Source organism: Haliotis asinina, chromosome 9 (genome assembly GCF_037392515.1).
Source record: "Haliotis asinina isolate JCU_RB_2024 chromosome 9, JCU_Hal_asi_v2, whole genome shotgun sequence".
Lineage (NCBI taxonomy): Eukaryota > Metazoa > Mollusca > Gastropoda > Lepetellida > Haliotidae > Haliotis > Haliotis asinina.
Window position 1 is genome coordinate 26,328,003 of NC_090288.1, and position 18,882 is coordinate 26,346,884.

Here is an 18,882-nt window from a genome sequence, read left to right on the forward strand (position 1 = left end):
TCACTTAGGTTACTACTACATTTTGCACATGATTTCTTATTGATCCATTCAATACGATCTGATATGATGCCCTCGTGTTCAGATGCTGGAAAGGAAGAGAAGATTCCACTAATTAGAGTGAGTCAGTGCGTGATGTTCAGTAGGGACCCAAACACTGGTAAACAATCAACACATTCTATGTTTCAGAGTAACCTATTCAACCAACGACACCTCGGTCCGGTATCTGCTAACTCGCTTACTGGATGCTTCTGTGTATGACCCGACCATCAGACCACAAGTGACCCCAGGTCAGTGCACAGCTCCAGCCCTTAACTGACTAATTTCAACTCCCGGTCGGTTGTCATTAAACTGCTATGAGTCGTGCTGACTCCGAGTCACCGAATGAACGTTGTACATTACCATACATTACAGGGGAACGTGTACGCAGCTGCATGTCCTTAAGGTTTCGTCAGTATGCACTCGGTGTGACATGATGACAAGTGTGTCAAATTATATTGATAGTTTTGACTATTTATCTCGAATAAGATTATTTTGAACGTGCACATTTCTGCTGCATGACTGAAGCCCTAGAAACGCCCAGAAGTCAAGCTCGTAGGAGTCACCTATCCAATGACTCTCCGCTCTCAAAGTTCTTTAAATGATTTGTACCCCGAACTCTATGCACAGGACCATGCACCACCACATCTCTGAGATAGTTGAGGGGGTGGGTGAGCTAAGGTTTACATATTATTCAACCGACATGGCGGCGGTTTGTAAATGATCGAGTCTGGACCAGACAATCCCGTGATTAACAACATGAGCATCAATTGGAGAAGACACAGTAAATCTACAACGGATCCACATTATTCTACATTCACTGTTGTCTCTGAAATGTAACGGTGTGTCTGTATGTCGTCGTGTTCAGCCACTGATCATTTACTTTCAGGGTCTGCGACAAAGGTCAACATCGACGTGCTGATGACGTCACTGGGGCCGCTGAATGACTCTGATATGGTAGGCATGAATGATTACTGCCATGAATGAGAAATGATCTGGCTCAACAACTTTGACTCATTGAACACCAGGTGTTTAATGGCTCTAAATCAGCTTTGTCGCACAGCTGCACAATACTGACAGACCATTAGAGAAGACATATATCGCCATTGTACGCAGCGCTAGACTATATAATTACCATAGTCAGGTGGAAGAAGACGTACTACTATACTGGATATGTTCATTGTAACCAAAGGAAGTAAATTCCTTACTCGATCTTATATTACCTTTAAATCTCCCGAAGCTTTAGTTTGCAATAATCAAAGGACGTATTTCTTCACAACTGTAAACTAAACCACGGAGACTATCGAGTTATTTATGCTTATTCAAACGGAACTTTTCATTGTTGTATTCATTCAATACAATACCTTTCCTACTGCCTAGTTGGTAGAGTTTCTGTGTTGCGAAATGTCGCACTCACCAGCATTTATTTGTAGGTGAGTGAGTGAGTGAGTTTAGTTTTACGCTGCTTTTAGCAATATTCCAGCAATATCACGGCTGGGGACACCAGAAAATGGGCTTCACACATTGTACCCATGTGGGGTTATTTGTAGGTACATGACAACGGATTTGTCAGAAATTATTGTCGTACATGATTGCGGTGGGTCATTATGAATATATACTCTTCAAAGAAAGATAAACTTGATATGTTGTTTTGGAGTTTACTTTCTGAGTGCGTATAAAAACGGTGCAAAACGGTGATGTGGCCGTGGTGTTTGAACGAAGATGTTTCAACCGGACGTATCGATCCTTGGCGGCGGTGATAACTCTGGGTCGACCCGACAGTATTGTTGTGTCTATGTTTAAAATGGTCTATGTGGATACGCTGAAGTGCCTTGCCATATCATGCTGAGGTGACCGTCCTTATAAACGGCCGATGGCGTTTTGACGTTGAGCTCCCGTCGGTATTTTTATTCTCTTGTCGTCTATAGGGGCTTAAAGCGATGCATATGGGGAACCATTGATGTGACTTTTTAAAGCCTACAGTCATGGACTTCAGTTCAAGGTGATACACAATTTCATCATGTGCGTGCATTTCATGTAAGGGTGCGTTTTAATTATCGATTCATTTCAGACGTGAGTTTAACAGTTTTGTTCAGTGTTTCTTGTTTTCAAACGTTTAGTCGTCGGCCAACATAGATGGGTTTGTGTTAAATAATTTTTTAAACTTCATTTTTCCCATGTCAGGTTCTTTTTGAAGATATTTTTTATATATATATGAATATGAGTTATACTAATGGTATGAAATTGTGAAAAGCAAACATTTATTCCTAACCATGCATGTCTTATCTTGTTTTCATTCATCTCTGAGTCACATTACCTACATAAATGTGCTCTGTGACTCAGAGATATTGCGCTTATATGACAGTAATGTTTGTGTTTCGTTCATATGTTTGTTTGTAGTCTAACGGCGCACATGTTTCCAGCTTTATCATATCGGCCTGTACATAATGGAGAGTGACTGAGCATTCAGCTACACAACTGGAATACGATGACATAAATCAGCCTTGCTAACCTGACTACATGATGGAGTATGCTGACTTCCCCGTCCTCAGTCCCTATACCACCCCCATCCAACACCCAACCTTTCTCGATACATTATGTTCTTTTGCTTCAACATTAAAAAATGCAAGCCAATCCAAGCTTTCTTTGTTCTTTTTCCAGGATTTCTACACAACGTTATTTCTGCGTCAAGAGTGGAGAGACCCGCGTCTCTCCTTTGACAGTTTCAACACCAGCATCGTTGTGAGTCACAAACGTCTTCCTCAGCTATGGGTGCCAGACCTCTTCTTTCCTCAAGCCAAGGAAGAACGCAGTCACGACCTAACCACGCCCAACGTCCTCATACGCCTGTCTCCCGATGGCAGCATACTCTACAGCCACAGGTACATGATCACAGAACTTAGATTTATCAACTAATCCGTATTTCGAGGCTGTGCGGTTGTCTAGTGGTTAAATCTTTGCCTCTCACGCCGAAGACCCGATTTCCCTTCCCCGCATGGGTACACTGTGTTAAGCCCATTTCTGGTGCTGGAATATTGCTAAAAGCGGCGTGAAACCAAACTCAGTCATTCAGTCAGTCTGTATAAAACAGTTGGATGATCTGCTGTAACAAGTGGACAGAATATGTCACACTCCCGTCCTGCGAATCTGCGAATGTCTACAGTCAATAAATTGGGTGAACGTAAAAGAATATAATCAGTTGTCTGTTTTATTACGCAAAGACTTTATTGTTTCTGTTTATAAAGTGTCCGCTCTCTGTCAACGTTACATATAAGGGGGTTCGGCTTACGAAGGTACATTTTAACCGAGCGTGGGATGCCTCTTCTATACTGTCCCGTATCTAATGCATAGGCGAATCCGGAGGGGGCGCTGGGGTGCGCATCTCCCGCCCCTCCTTTATCTTGAAAGTTTGAAAGTTGATCATATGACCCGTGAAAACGTGTGAAAATGGGTCGTCAATATTCCAACTATATGCGACATTCAAGCAAGTCATCATCTCTTACATACATACCTCGCCCCTTAAGACACAGTTATTTAGTGTAGGAATAAACAAATTTCTCTGCTCACACTTATAAAACCGATGAAATGTGCTCCACCTTTCTATCGTTTAACCAGGGAGCTTATATAGAGTGTTATAGAGTATCAATGGTTTAACGTATTTCGTTGAGTTGGATCATTAATGCATTAACGCGTGTGTTTCCAAACGCCGCGGTCGTGTTTGAGGGTGTTACAATGTTCCACAAAAACAAATAATAATGGTACCGAAGAGTTGTGTATTTATTGGCATATACATGCATGTGGCAGTAAGTACTTAAGATACAATGGCATCACAGGTATGCAAACAGGCTGCTAGCGTTTTAGACAAAATGTCATGTTTAGCTCCCCCTACAGCCGTCAGCGAGTGTTGTGTACAGGAAATGGTACCTGGTCATGTTTATGTGGATGTACTTGCAGGCTCACCCTCCGACTTCGATGTTTAATGGCTCTGGAGAACTTCCCCCTTGACGTCCAGAAGTGTAAAATACAGATTGAGAGTTGTAAGTCGTTCACTACATCTAGGTTTCCAAGCCTCCAAGATAGATAGATAGATAGATAGATAGATAGATAGATAGATAGATAGATAGATAGATAGATAGATAGATATATAGATAGATAGATAGATAGATAGATAGATAGACTATGTTCGAACCATTAACTAAAAGTACTCATATATGGGAGCTAACCCACATTCTAGGTTTAAAGTCATGCCACTATCAACACCGTCAATGAGAACTGGCGAAGATGAGTTCCGTCCCGCTGATAAATGTTCACCACAAACCAGAGGGTGAGAGATCGGTCGGTCAGTACCCTAGTCAGGTCACACCTGAAGACGTTACATGATTGTACTTGTTTGGTGAATTGCAGAAGAAGCAAAACAAACAACTCGGATCGGAGTTGGTATCGTGTGTCAGAGTTCAGTCAAGTGCGACATCGTATCTCCGTGTTCTGGCGGTGTGGAGCTATAGCATTACCTGGGCTTGTGCATGCTCGCCACTGATTGAATGAAAATGTCTTGACGCTTACACCCATCCGCTCAACTGTTAAACCCCATTAGAGACCCCCGTGTCTCATGGAGAAATCTAAAATGATGTTATAAAAAACGTTTGGTTACCGTGGCGCATAACCCGGAAAGAGCGTTGTGTTTGGGGTATTTTAATTAAAACATAGTACCATGTTTGTTGAAATGACTTGTACACTAGGACATTCAATAATGAACTGACGTTCTCTTCAGATTTGCACTAGATGATTATGGTTATATACTTGTTGATTCGTTTAATTTACTTGGGGGTACAAACGTCTCAAAACATTCAAGGTATATGAAGCTTACCGAATATTTTCAAATGTAGCATTTTTGTGATTTTAAGTTATGGCTAAATATACCCACAATCACCAGCGTCTGATGGGATGGTGTAAATCCAGCTAGGGTCCATGCAGGTAGCAAAGGTACTGATCCCATGGTCTCTAGTATGGTGATCTACCATCGAGTGTTGGTGACCTGTAGCCCGTTTTTATATTGTATCGTCAGTATTTCTTTTGTCTAATTCTAGAAGTTAGGTGCTATTTTTAATTCTATAACTGTGATATTCTAGTTATTTCACTGTCCTTTGTCGACAGATTTCAAAATTTAATTGCGTTTTGATGTGAATGTATAACCTTGTAAGTCACAATATGGCTGAAATATTGCAATGTGACTATGACTTTTAGCGCAATCACTCATTTAATTGACGCCGCACGCAGGAAAGGTTCAAGGATTACGTCATCGTAATACTATCTGGTTGCTATGAACCTGTTATAACGTGGAATCCAAACGAGGTAAACTTTGTAATTCCATTTCTATTTATTAGAAGTAGACATTTTCAAATATCGCGAGGAAAATGTCATTTATTTTATAGTCTCATGATAGTTGGCGTATTTTACAAAATGTGCATAACATTTCAACAAACAGTTTTCACACAAACTAGGCAGAATTGATCCCCGCAATATTTTTTATAAATCCGCGAGAGTTAAGACAATATTGGTAAGCCATTAGAACGTCGGTTAAAGATAAACTCGTCGCATGCAGTCTTAACAGTGAATCGATATTCAGCTGCCTCTTCCATGACTGACCTTCGTATTCTATGGCTGCACTTAGTCGCTGATGTCCGTTGAAGTAGACGAACAAAATACATCAAAAGCATGTCACAACAAAGGCGTGTCTCATAAAGACAATATAATCAAGGGGTATGTGGTTTTTTTTCGTATTATCAGGCACAAGTGTATTTTTTTGTAATAGTGAATGCAAAAAAATAACGTAAGCGACGCGGATATATATTTCGAGTTTGTTTTTTTTCACTTTTCTCAGACGGTCACACACTGGAGGATTTACAGCTCGAGTGGTCCACGTCACGTGCGACGGTTGATGTACTTCCGGAAGCTTATCTCCCAGACTTCCAAGTTGTCGGGGTCAATACCACTTCCTGCAGCACCGGATACGCTACAGGTATTATGAGTGTGCTTTAGTTACAACCGTCTAACACGTAGGCGATATCACTCCCCTGCAATATTCAATACCGTAATAAAGTTTTAAAACAGTGTCACAGGAACATCAAGGATCCAAATCTGAAGCTTCAGTGACAATATTGTGCCCACTGTATTTCCTCATTACGACTTTTACCATTATGCTTCTTCACGTGAAACCTACATGTCTCTACGTCTGTTTGTGACGAGTACAATACGTAGGACAGGACACGTCCATGTGCGTGCGAAACACTTTGTGGTGGTAGTGGTCATAGTAGTGGTATTAGTTTATGTTTCGTTTGTTTAACACGGCATTTAATATTCCAGCTATATGGAAGCGGTCTGTAAATCAACGAGCCTGATGCAGCAGCAGCAGCAGCAGCAGCAGCAGTAGTAGTAGTAGTAGTAGTAGTAGTAGTAGTAGTAGTAGTAGTAGTATAAGGAAAAATATTAGCTATTTATAATCAGCCTTCCCTGATATTAAGTCGATGTAAAACCATACTACATAGCTCATTGTCTCATTTCAAATGCATAATATTTCAGGTGCGTTTCCTTGCATCTACGCAGAACTTACGTTGAGGAGAGAAATCGGCTTTTATATGATACAAACATATATACCTACGATGCTTATCGTCATGTTATCGTGGGCCTCGTTTTGGATCGACCATGAAGCAGTTCCGGCTCGCATCTCTGTCGGCCTGCTCACTGTGCTTACGATCACTACACAGAGTTCCGGGGCCCTCTCACAGCTCCCGAAAGTTCCTTACGTCAAGTCCATAGACGTATGGATGTCCACGTGCCTCATATTCGTGTTCGCGTCGTACATGGAGTACGCAGTGGCGGCCGTCCTCACTCGGAGATACAAGAAAGCCATGATACTCATGAACAACTTCAAATCAGTACGTAAACGTTTTCCATCGTACAATCTCTTTCTAAATATTGTTGGTACGTGTTAATTCCTAAGTTGAAATGAAACGTTAATCGGGAACCAGACCTTAAAGGAAATAGTCGTAAACCCTAATACACATGTCTTAGTAATAATAATAATAATTATCATAATATAAATAACCTGCTTAAGTGGCATTTAGAAGCTGGTATGTTGAAGAGGAATTCCTCTTATATACCCACAACGTCTTTATTGCAATAGATGCGACGTTTCGCTGTAGATCCTATCAAGCTATCAAGCCAGTGATGATGAACAGAGTTCATCTTCAAATATGAATAATGTCTAGTGAGTTTGACAAGGGCAATCATGCGCTGCTCAAGCATAATACTGCACTGCTTGTACTGTCTGATATGTGATTAAATCTTCGCCGCTGATTGCGTACCTCAATATTGGGCTGATAACGTGTTTACGGACAATGTAATGTCTATTTTAAGTTATGTCTGATAGCGAACTTACCCAAATCCATATAAGTAATCTATATAATGGGCATATGTTATCATACACACGTCCGAAATAAATCTACCGGTTACGGATTACCTTTTCGCGATTTGTTGACATTATTAAAAGGTTATGATCCATGACTATGACAATACACATTTAACTGTGGGAGATGACACACATGTATTGACAGTACAGCTTTTATGTTCAAAATGCAGTCACGAACTTGCCAAAGACGATTTCACAGACATTAAAACCATTGTGATTGATAGGGGTAATCATTAAGGTTGACAAAAGGTTGATTTCCTCATGCAGTCTTATAGAACATACGTTCTTGGCTCTTCTTGTAAGTGTGGATATAATACCACACTTACAAGATGGTGATGCGACGTCTCGATACACATCCTTGTATCGACGACAATCATGGCAAGACAACAATGCAAGAAACTGTATCGATACGTCGAATCACCTGAATAAAGAAGTTGGTTATCCATAAGGCCTCTGCTTATCTGATTCACCAACGTCTAAATATGCCACTCTAAGAAAATATTGATTGATGATCACTACAGAGATTTGGACAGTTTGTTTATACCCACAGCAAGAAATCAACTACATCTATCATAGGTTAAAGCTGACAGACAGATGGGAGAGATATGTCTGCACAGCATCAGTTCCTATGAAGTGGGCTTTGGTTTACATCTACTGAGAAAAAATAATTTTCTCCTCACCTTGATTACACAAGACTTCGATTTAGCCATTCATGGGACGTTTTTGTATTACAACGGCGACGGCAGAATTGATCAAATGTGAATCGCGTGTCAATAACAACGGATTAGAAAGTTGTGATTAAAATTGTATTGATTATTTGTGCCATTGATAAATCTCAGTACCCCGATAACGAGACACAATGTTATCTAATGGGAAATCAGTTTGATTTCAGCACATTGTTTAAAAAAAAACTATACAACCAATTAATTATGGATGCTGAATATTCTGAAAAGAGAGCTGATTTAAAATAATCTTTTAGATGTTGTAGCGAAAATTCCAAGCACACACATATTGAGGTGAAAGTCTTCGAATGTTTGTTTCAGAGTGAGCAGAAAGTGAGTACAATATCTAACAGAACAAGATCCCCGGATGTTAGGGAAAATGGCGTCAGTGTCATCAAGACGGATGCCGACAAGGAATCCTCCGATGAATCCCCCACGTCTGAAGACAGGATTAGGTTACCATTCATGTGTCGACATGATTACGGCAGGAAATTAGAGAAGATTTCCAGATTCCTTTTTCCAGTATCATTCATCATATTCAATATCGGCTATTGGACATCATACATCATCATGTCATCACGCTCATAAATCTGACTGAAAGGCCTTTCTACTACTGTGACTGTGTGTTGCTTCAGAGCTGTATGAGCCAGTATCTGGAGAAAAGGTTCCAGTACTAATCTGAATTAATCAATGTAACCACCATTTCCAAGAAATAATTGATTCCGCTATCGGACATGCTGGTATTTTTGTATATGTCTGATAAAACAACGATAATGACTGTTTCGAAAACATCATCAGCTATGAGCACAACAGTTGTGATGATCTGTACCGACATAGCAAAACAGGGAAATCTGTGAATAATGTATGTTCATTTCTACGTTACACTTTCTACTGACAGACAGCAACAGAGAATATTTTCATACCGCTATGCTCTAATATCTTCACATGAATATTTCATTGTATTTTCGTTTCTGTTCGAAATGTGCAATAATTCCCTATCTGTATGTGTAAGCATCTTTCCTCGAGGCCCCAAAGGGTAGTTCCAGCCTTCATGTCTACTTTCCTGATAGAACATTACCTGAAGGTTTCTGGAACGCAAGCTTGAAATGTCACATTCTCAAATTGTGTAAAAACGTTTAATGTTCTTAAATGACAAATACAAGACACGTGCTGGGTTAATGTATATGAACAGTGTACGAAGTGTAAAAATTACCTAATAATGAGATTTTACACTGCTACAACCACACCCAGAAGACACCCGCTGAACCAGTGATCATTTACCGGCATATGCTCACTGACCATGTCATTAGAAAAGGGATTTCGTGGGCTGATGGAAGTGTACCTAGTAAGAATGATCTAAGCAAAACTGGGGGTTACAGTACCCACAATTTGGCTGGGTCCAGCGAGACGTGAAGACGATGTCCTCTGTGTGGCACTTGGTGCAACCAGCATGAAGATATGAAGTAACAACGTACATTCATCGTCGATATATCCTTACCTATACCTATAGGTAATGATCCTTGGTCTTCTGTGTGAGAAAGAAAGATTGGCATTACAGTGGCATCTGAACGTTTGTAGACCGAAAACCTGGTTTACAGGTGACTGGAGACCTGCACGACAAGGACATTGCCAGCAATCCATGTTTCATTATCTGGACATTTGTCAATACGTATTATTTAACAGGGGATAGTACAGTCCTGGTTATCGAGGGTTCGAGGTGTAATGATTTGACATGTGCTTTGCATGCTCGTTTCTTGTAAAGTTTGAACTTATTATACATCGAGGAATAGTTCAGCTTTATGAGAAAATGAAAGCTAACAGTTTGAGGACCACATCATGAATTTATTTACACACTTTAGATGGCATGACAATCAAAAGAAGTTTGAAACAGTTTGTATTTTAAATGAAATTACATTCCTGTGCTGTAATGTGTAAGTGTACAGCATTCCTCGTGGAGCCAACTGTGCCTTTTTATAACATTACGACTTTAATTCCACGAACTGCCACGTGTCACTTGTCCATTCTCATAGTCCGTGTGGCTCACAAGCGGGCTGATTAATTGCAATCTAACTCGAAAACTAATAAACATAAAATACTCAGTGAAACGCTGATCATAATCAAAACATCATACCGACTCTGTGAGTTCTTGCTGAATTTTGGTTCTAGAAATGAAAATCTGTCATTAAAATATTGACACAGTTGACGATTTGTTACGAGGGAGGAATTCATTTAAAGGGACAGCCAGGTGTGCGAGAGAGAATGGAGAGGGCATAGCAGGTTAATGAATAAATAACTTTGTCGGCACTTGTGAACATGTTTCTCGAGGAGTCGATATGATGTTTTGATTAGGATCAGCGTTTCAATGAGTATTTTACTTTTAGTATTATTTCAGGACTAGATTGCAATTCATCGGTCCACTTTTGAGCCAAACGGACTACAGTCCATGGCTTAGTACTCAGTGATTCATTCACAATAGTTTGGTAAATAAAATGTTTTGAATGAAATAATTTTGCAATATACACACAATATACTGAAGACGAAATCGGGAGCTTCGATATATACGAATCAGGCGATCCATTGCATCTATACGTCTCATAAAAAATGTCAATCCATAGTTTGTTAGCTTGGTTTCTTGTTGACACTCAGCAATATCCCAGCTATATAAATGACTTTGGTCTGTACATAATTGGGTGTGGACCAGACACTCGGGTGATCAACATCATACCCATCGATGTCAACCCCTCGTTTAGAATATACAGTATTAATGTACCAGAATGGGTAACAACTTTGAAAGGCCATGAACGTTTCACTTTGACGGTCTGACCACACCTTCACATAGGGTGATAGGACAGCCTATCACAATAACTAGCTAATTTACTCATTTGTTTGAACTAAAATCTGTTTAATCTGTTCAAGGCTCTTCAATCTTTAGTTACGTATAGTCAGTCTTTAATTGCATGATTACAGTCACAACATATATAGTATTACCGTATATTACATAACACGAGTCAATATCTATTTTTACTCAGCATATGTGAATGTTTCATCTCACTTAGTTACGGTAACTGTCTATGTTTACAAATGGTACAGTACATGTACACATATAGTGTCTTATCTTACACAGTCTCGAAAACGAAGGTTTAACCTCAGATCACCTTACTTCGTGAATGTCTAATCTTACAGTCTGAACCCGTGAATGTCTAACCTCAGATCGCCTCACCATGCGAATGTCTAATCGTACACACCCTCAGCACGTTAAGGCCGTACGAGATTCTTAGTGGTCGTCACGCCAAAGACCCGTGGTCCATTCCCCAAATGGGTACAGCGTGTGTTTCTAGTGCCCCCCGCCGTGATATCGCTGAAATATTGCCAAAAGTGGCGTAAAACCATACTCACTCACTCAAAACATTAATGTGTTGACATTAACCTCCGATCGCCTCAGTACATTAATATCTAATCTGACACATCCCGGCGACGTGAATGCTGTCACATTCTGCCAAGCTACAGAAAACGTCATTTGTCACCTGAGCCGCGAATAGCTGCAGTATTGCTGATAATCATTGAGGCAACCTTTAGTAACTCACTCACCCGCTCACTCATTCATGTCTAGTCTTACTCTGTTTTCAAGGTAAAAACAGGAAATCGTTGACACATAATTACATGATTACAGTGTCATTATCGACATTCGCCAATACTGTTCTCATCTCTCGTAATTAATTTCCTAATTGTTGTTTTTATTAGCATTTAGATAATTGGTTCCAACATCAAAGTACCCCCATTCTATGCTCTATGCTATAATTGAGCGTGATATTACAACTGCACTGACATTGTACCTGCACATATTTAGAAAAAAATCTGTTTTGCAATTTCATTGATATTGTAACAATACTAGTGACAGAGAAGGCCGATAATTGATACGAGAACGAGTTTCACTCTTAACAAGTGCAATCAGCCAAGTGGCGTCCTAGCGTGGTGCTGGAGATAGGGTATCACCACAAATACACAGATGATTAGTTGTCAGGCATATGTAATTATAATCAATATACTTTCCGAAAAGTATGCAATCCATGCTTTCAGAAAAAGCTGAAGTGAGTGAGTGAGTATGGTTTTGCACCGCCGCTATAGAATCCATGACAAATTTACTCGAGAGGAAAGTGCACGTATATACATCGGGCATGTGTAAGTCTGGGGTTTTCCTGGATTTGATTATTTGTCCCGCTTATTTCAATAGCATATCCGGTGCTATTTATTCAATACATTGCATTACCCGTTGGTAAATTATTTCTGATTGTGAAGGTGGTTCAATCTGTTACCCTGTCCTTGCGTATCTCATGCTGGTGCCCCCAATTATGCAATCATCTTTCTGAGTTGGGGTGATCCAAGTTCGATCTCCACATGATTACATTGTGTAAAGCCCGTTCCTGGTGTCCTTCGGCGTGATATTGCTTTAAAACTGTTAGAAACAATGTAAAACCATTTCACTCACTCACTCACTCTACCATCCTTGACGACGAGTTTGCAGGAGCAATGGCGAAGTGAACGTCATAAATTACCCGGATGACCGACTAATGAGATCTTAACGGGACCAATATTATTCATTCCAAAGTCTCCAAACTATATTCAGAGGTCGATGATGATGTGTGACACTGTCAATACGGACGCTCTACATGTTACTAAATTCATCTAATATTAAGTAGTTTTACCCTTACAATCGGGTCATGAAACAAGAGCAGCGCGAGAAAAGGTTAACATGCGGTGTACAAGGTATACTTGCTACTGTACATGGAGATAAGGTTTCTATCAGTCTGGGCCTCGATCAATAGCACAACTCATCATACACACAAATGGAAGGTTAAACTGGTCGCTGCACTGCCAAGAGTCACTTCTCTTTGTTCATATTTTCACAATGTTCATGATTAAAAGAGTGAAAATATTTTCCAGAGTTAATTCAAACCTTCAGTGTCTCGGTGGTTTTCACATGAAACGAACTTGAGTCATAAAGTAGGAGTGATTAGCATATTTCATTTTATTTGATAAGTATATATGATATAGCACATTCTGATGATATTTTTATGTTTATCATTGTTATATTATTATGTTTATTAGTATGATCATATGTGATACATCAGTTGATGACTGCTGCTTGACCACCTGTCATCGATTGCCTCTGATCACAGCCGGTCATTCTCGGACACGGCTAGCTCTCTTCCCACTAACGTGACACTGGGGTCGATGAATGTGATGGTGATGTAAACAACACTATCCGCCTGGAATAATTTACACACCTCTGAACAGGATAAAGAAATCACTTGTCCTTGCTCCCATTATTGTTTGTAAATATATGAACAATCATGTAAATAGTAGTGGTCGTATTGATTACTTTGCCTTACGTGATCTTGAGATCGATGCCCCGCTCCTTGTGAAACACTTCAGCACCAGAAATGTGCAAGCTTTTGGTTCGAATGCCAGATTTACCAAGATTTTGACCCCGTGTATGTTTGAAGATTTTCTTTGCTTAGGGTTTAAAAACACTAATGTGTTGAAAATAAATCTTTATCTTAAATGTTTTTCTTTACTTATAAGCATCGCAATTCACAATTACTTAAATGAAATAGAAAAGAGCACTTGATTGTCTAGTTGGATTTCTGGTTGCTTGAGCAGGAATACATCAGGCGAAACATACTCGTACGTCCATATTTAGACAAGCTTTGTGAATGGCGGTTGCTACCGGTAGAGCAGGACATGCTGACCCACGTGATGAACACCTGGTGTCACTTTCATTGATTCATTCTTATGATTGTCAAAACTAGCTTCTGAAGATAGTCAACACTGACTATTCTTTTAAACTTACGTTCTAAATTATGAAACTATGAATGACACTTTATACGACGTTTCAGAGCTAATTCTTGCTATTTCACAAGGTGAATTATTTCACCCACAGGCGCCCACCGCGGATCAGAAAACGTCCTGGTTTACTATCCACCCCCCTTACTGCATAACCTATAAAGGTGCATCACCAAATCACGGCGACATGATCGTAAACAGGACAATTTCGCAGTCGTCATTGAATATATCGTATTTTAAAAGTCTCACGAGTATCAGAAGCTTCTGTCCACACTCCCGATGTGTGTGGGAGGTATGTGCACAGGCCTTTCGAGGGGATGCACTTGTTGTTTTTTTTAATCAAATCGCCAAAGACCGGGTTGCTGTGTCGGAAGTATACAAAACTAGGTCGTCAAAACTAGGTCCGGCTTAAAAACATGTCAGTGAGTTATCATAACTTTACATTGTATCAGCAATTTTGGTAAGAGTTAAACCAATGTGTCTGGCTCATGACAGGGTGGAAATGACTACCAAGAGAAGCGTTTGTAAAATAATCAAAGGTAGCTCCCATAAGTGGAGTAGTGGAGCTTTGGCACGCTGACTGAAGCGTGCATATATTTCACGAATTATGATGTTTCCATTTTAATTTGCTTAGACTGACTGGCGATTATTGTATGCCCATGCCGGTACTGCTCTAGTCACGTCATGGTTAGGGACTGACGTGTAAAGGTTTCATTACAACGTGGGCTCTAATATGTGACCTCGGGTCAAAGAGTGACCACAGGCAGGTTGAAAATGGGAAAATGGTTGGCACACTCGATAAGTCTGCTGTCATGCTGCATTGGGGTTTTTTTGTTACAAATTACGTCATAAAATATTTGATATAATTTGGAAAGTTTGTGTTGCTATATTCTATAGGTAGACCACGATTTCCTTTTGCGGTTTACTGATTAAGATACATTCCAACGTGAAGCCTAAACGCCCTGTTTCCTTAATGACTGTTTCCTTATTGTAGCTACCGTTGTGAAGCGTGGACGTTCACTTCTTGGTCTGTCTACGGTGATCGTAGTCTCCCAGTAGCTCTGAATAAGTCTTATAACCGTGACACGATGCCATCTGAGGGCGTTGGCAACAGCATTGTGTGCCGACAACGTTTGCACCATCCGAAAGGCTCATTTTTTCTCTCTACAGCTGTTAATCGTGGCATATTTCAGGTACTTGTATATCGTAATCTCTCCTTATACCCAATAGAATCACACGTGTTTAGTGTATTTATATATGAGAGTCGGTACCTAGACATTTAATAGACAGTGTTATTGGTATCAATTAGTACCGCGAGTAACACTGACAGCAAAGTCAAACCTTATACTATAGATGAGATCGAAACTCGCTGTCAAGACCTAACATCATCGACATGCACCTACAGCGGCGGACTTTGCTTTGCAGCCAACCCACCCACCTCCCATACAACCGCATGATCATAACCTCGGCCAATCTCGAATCTCTGCCCTGGAATTAAGATTATTTTTGTTGTGTATGCTTTCAGGTAGGTATCTTTTCTATGATACGATTATCTTTACTTTTTGGGTCCATATACCACTCCAGTTTGTGTCTACATAATGATTTCCCCCCTCTTGAATGGTGACGGGCCGGCCATTTGTCCAAGGGTATGTGTTACATACCTGACCCTTCTCTTGAGCAAGGAAGGACCTGAATGGACATATTCCTTTGTTTGTTGGCAACATGTACACACATGATGTTTTGTCAACCTGTATTCATTGTAAACTCCTGTCGTGTAATCACCTCCCTGGAATTTGAGGTGGGGTCGATTAAAGTATTTATGGTAGTTAAAATATAGACATTCCCATAGTGTATGAAACACGTCTGGAAGGTACGGGTAGGACTACTGCACTGGTTGCTTAAATGGGCTGATTACGTGCGTGCGCGTGCGTGCGTGCGTGCGTGCGTGCGTGCGTGTAAATCTTGTTGGCATCATCACTTATATACATTTTCTAGTGTTTCATCACGCGTTATCTATTATATAGGTAGTGACGAACTCTAATTTTAGTTCGATATAACCTTTGTTTGTTACACGTATTTCCTCTTAAATATACAGCAAGTGGTCGGGACAAAAACAAGATAGTTCGTTCTAAGCGTGTTATAGTGGTTGTAAGTTAAACTAGTCTTCACATTCTTCACAGTAAAGGACTGCATTGTGACTGAGTAGAAACTACAGGCGACAGTGTGCTATATTGCAGCAATGGATTCAAACCGGACTTACCCAAGCGAAATACGCTAATAGTCTTCCTAGATCACAGTCGCATAGGTGCCATGTTGAGGGACACGATGCCGTAAACATCCAGTGGCACTACATTATTTGAGATGTTGTCAGTGCATGTTAAGAATGATGAGCCAACTTTCAACATATTAAAATGTACCCATGGATTCGGGGATGGAACTAGTCTCCGCCAACCCATGTTTGTCGTAAGAGGCGACTAACGGGATGAAGGAGCCAAACACGCTGACTTGGTTGACACGTGTCATCGCATACCATTTGATCACTGGAATATCTGGTCCAACCTGGTTTTTTACAGAGCGCAGCCATAAAGTCTTAATATTGCATTCTGTGGTGTTAAACAACAAACACACAAAACTTTTACAAAGGGACACCCAGCCCTAGACGACATGTCAAACCGGGAATAGATCCCCGACAAGCACTCTAACGGTTGTGACTGGCATATTTAAATACTGTCGTGTTCTGATTATCAGTGAGGTTCAAACATGGCCACATGTTGTTATCATTCACTTCTCTGTAATCCATGTTCCTACATACATAACATGTACCGTTTCATTGTTGTTCCAAATCGAACCAAGGTTGATTACAAGCATAAAATATACATAGACAGACAACGTGAGATCTCTGAACGAAGATCTGGGTTAATCAGCTATTGATCACGCCACGGAAGTGAATTCAAGATGACATGAATCATTAATAACATTCCATATATTCACTTCCTAGGATATTTTGAAATGGGTCACATGACGCATTTATTCGTTTGTATTTCCGAAATATAAGACTATTGTGTTTATCTTATCAGAAAATCAGAACATTATTATTTATTGCCCAACATCATCTCTTATCTATATTGATCTTCATCAATGACGCTGTCATCGGCCCAGTTTCATCTTCCCTGATTACAGCGTTCGCTCGTGACGCCGAAGGCCTGGGTTCGATTCCCCACATGTGTACAATGCACGAAGCCCATTTCTGGGGCCGAGATGTTGCTGGAATATTGCTAAAACCCACCTCAGTAACCCTAGCAAACTGAAACTTCCCCAGCAGTTAATAGCATGCAGCTCACTGATGATATCAAACACCGTCAAAATAAAACATATCAGTGTGTATTAAAGACATTACTAAGCAAACCAATACAGCGTTAAAATCACTGGACCATTATGATAACTCTATTAATAAATTCATAGCCAAGATTTCAGTCTGAAAGTACATTTTAACAACTATTGCTCATGCAAACACGGTCAAGTATGCCACATTTTTCAGAAAAGTTGGAGCACTGGCATTCGTTGATTCAGTCTCCGGATTCAACAGATTTCCCCTTTACTTGCAGACTGAATCATTCATGTCATTGGGCGGTGGCGTAGCCTAGTAGTTAACGCATTCGCTGGTAGTTCGATTCCCTACATGGATACAATGTGTGAAACCCATTTCTGGAGTTTCCCGCCGTGATATTGCTGGAATATACATGTAGCTGAAAGCGGCTAAAACTAAACTCAATCACCCAATAAGACCACGTGAGCGTGATTTAAATTGAACTCGCTCACTCACGAATGAGAATATATTGTTGAGGTTTTTATGTTCTTTTCTACATGGAGACGTGTCAGTCAACAAATCAACAACCTCAATCGGCTTGGCAAGAAATACATCCAATCCAGCACCCACCTCACCCACCTCACCTTCCTCATACGATACAGAAAGCTCCAGAGAAGGACCTGAGAACTATAACCCCTGTAAACTCCGTAGCTGCGCATGCAGTCTCCAGACTGCTTCCAAGAAGATTGTTATTGAAACGATCAAGCAGCATCGCAAAACGAAAATCATCACAAATAGAACAACACCTCCAACCGGATGAAAGAACATCAAAACCTCAACAGCTACAGCAGACAGCAAATCAGCCCTCCCCGATCACCAACAGGTATTCAATACCCATCAAATCAAGTTTGACAACGTCGAAATCCTATAAACCAAAACTCAATGCTTCACAAAAAGAAAACTATTGGAAGCCATCGAAATCCGACGTCACAAACCCTTGATCAACAGAGACCAAGGATACTACGATACTACATACAATCGGCCTATGAAGAATTATTAATTAATCAAACAATAGACTCTATAAAACACCCAGTCGGCTTGTTATTATAACTTATTCCCATTGTTTGTTGGCTTTATCGTCAGTCTTATTTGTTGTTCCTTGTCTCCCACTGGCCTCTCCCTGTTATATACCAGTTGTTACTCAATTACATGTTGTTAATGGTAATCCGCTGTTTGTCAAAGCATACCATGTATGTATACCTCTCATCATATGGATGTATTCACTCTTTGCTTGATAACGATGTAAGAACCTACATGGATAGGTTGATAACAGGTACATATTTTCTATATCAAACACCTTTCACATTATGGTGCAGGTTTCAACATTTCTGATAAAGTTATTCTATATTACTCGTTCCTGTTCTATACCAATCCATGTAGCAAACAAAGGACATAGCGATCCGCTTCGTGCTACAGTTGGACACGATCCTCTGTCAGATCGCGTA

The 18,882-nt window shown here is 40.3% G+C and overlaps 1 protein-coding gene across 1 annotated transcript in view; it reads left to right on the plus strand.

Annotated features, from left to right (window-relative positions):
- The window catches only part of LOC137296273 (glycine receptor subunit alpha-2-like), a 31,692-nt gene extending 20,854 nt beyond the window's left edge, over window positions 1-10,838 (plus strand). Inside the window, exons 2-8 of the mRNA XM_067828026.1 lie at window positions 187-287; window positions 926-993; window positions 2,698-2,918; window positions 3,991-4,073; window positions 5,918-6,055; window positions 6,616-6,971; window positions 8,548-10,838. Of these exons, the coding sequence (XP_067684127.1) occupies window positions 187-287; window positions 926-993; window positions 2,698-2,918; window positions 3,991-4,073; window positions 5,918-6,055; window positions 6,616-6,971; window positions 8,548-8,814 (1,234 nt within the window). The 3' untranslated portion in view covers window positions 8,815-10,838. The remainder of the gene's footprint in view (window positions 1-186; window positions 288-925; window positions 994-2,697; window positions 2,919-3,990; window positions 4,074-5,917; window positions 6,056-6,615; window positions 6,972-8,547) is intronic.
- Window positions 10,839-18,882: the final 8,044 nt, after the last annotated feature.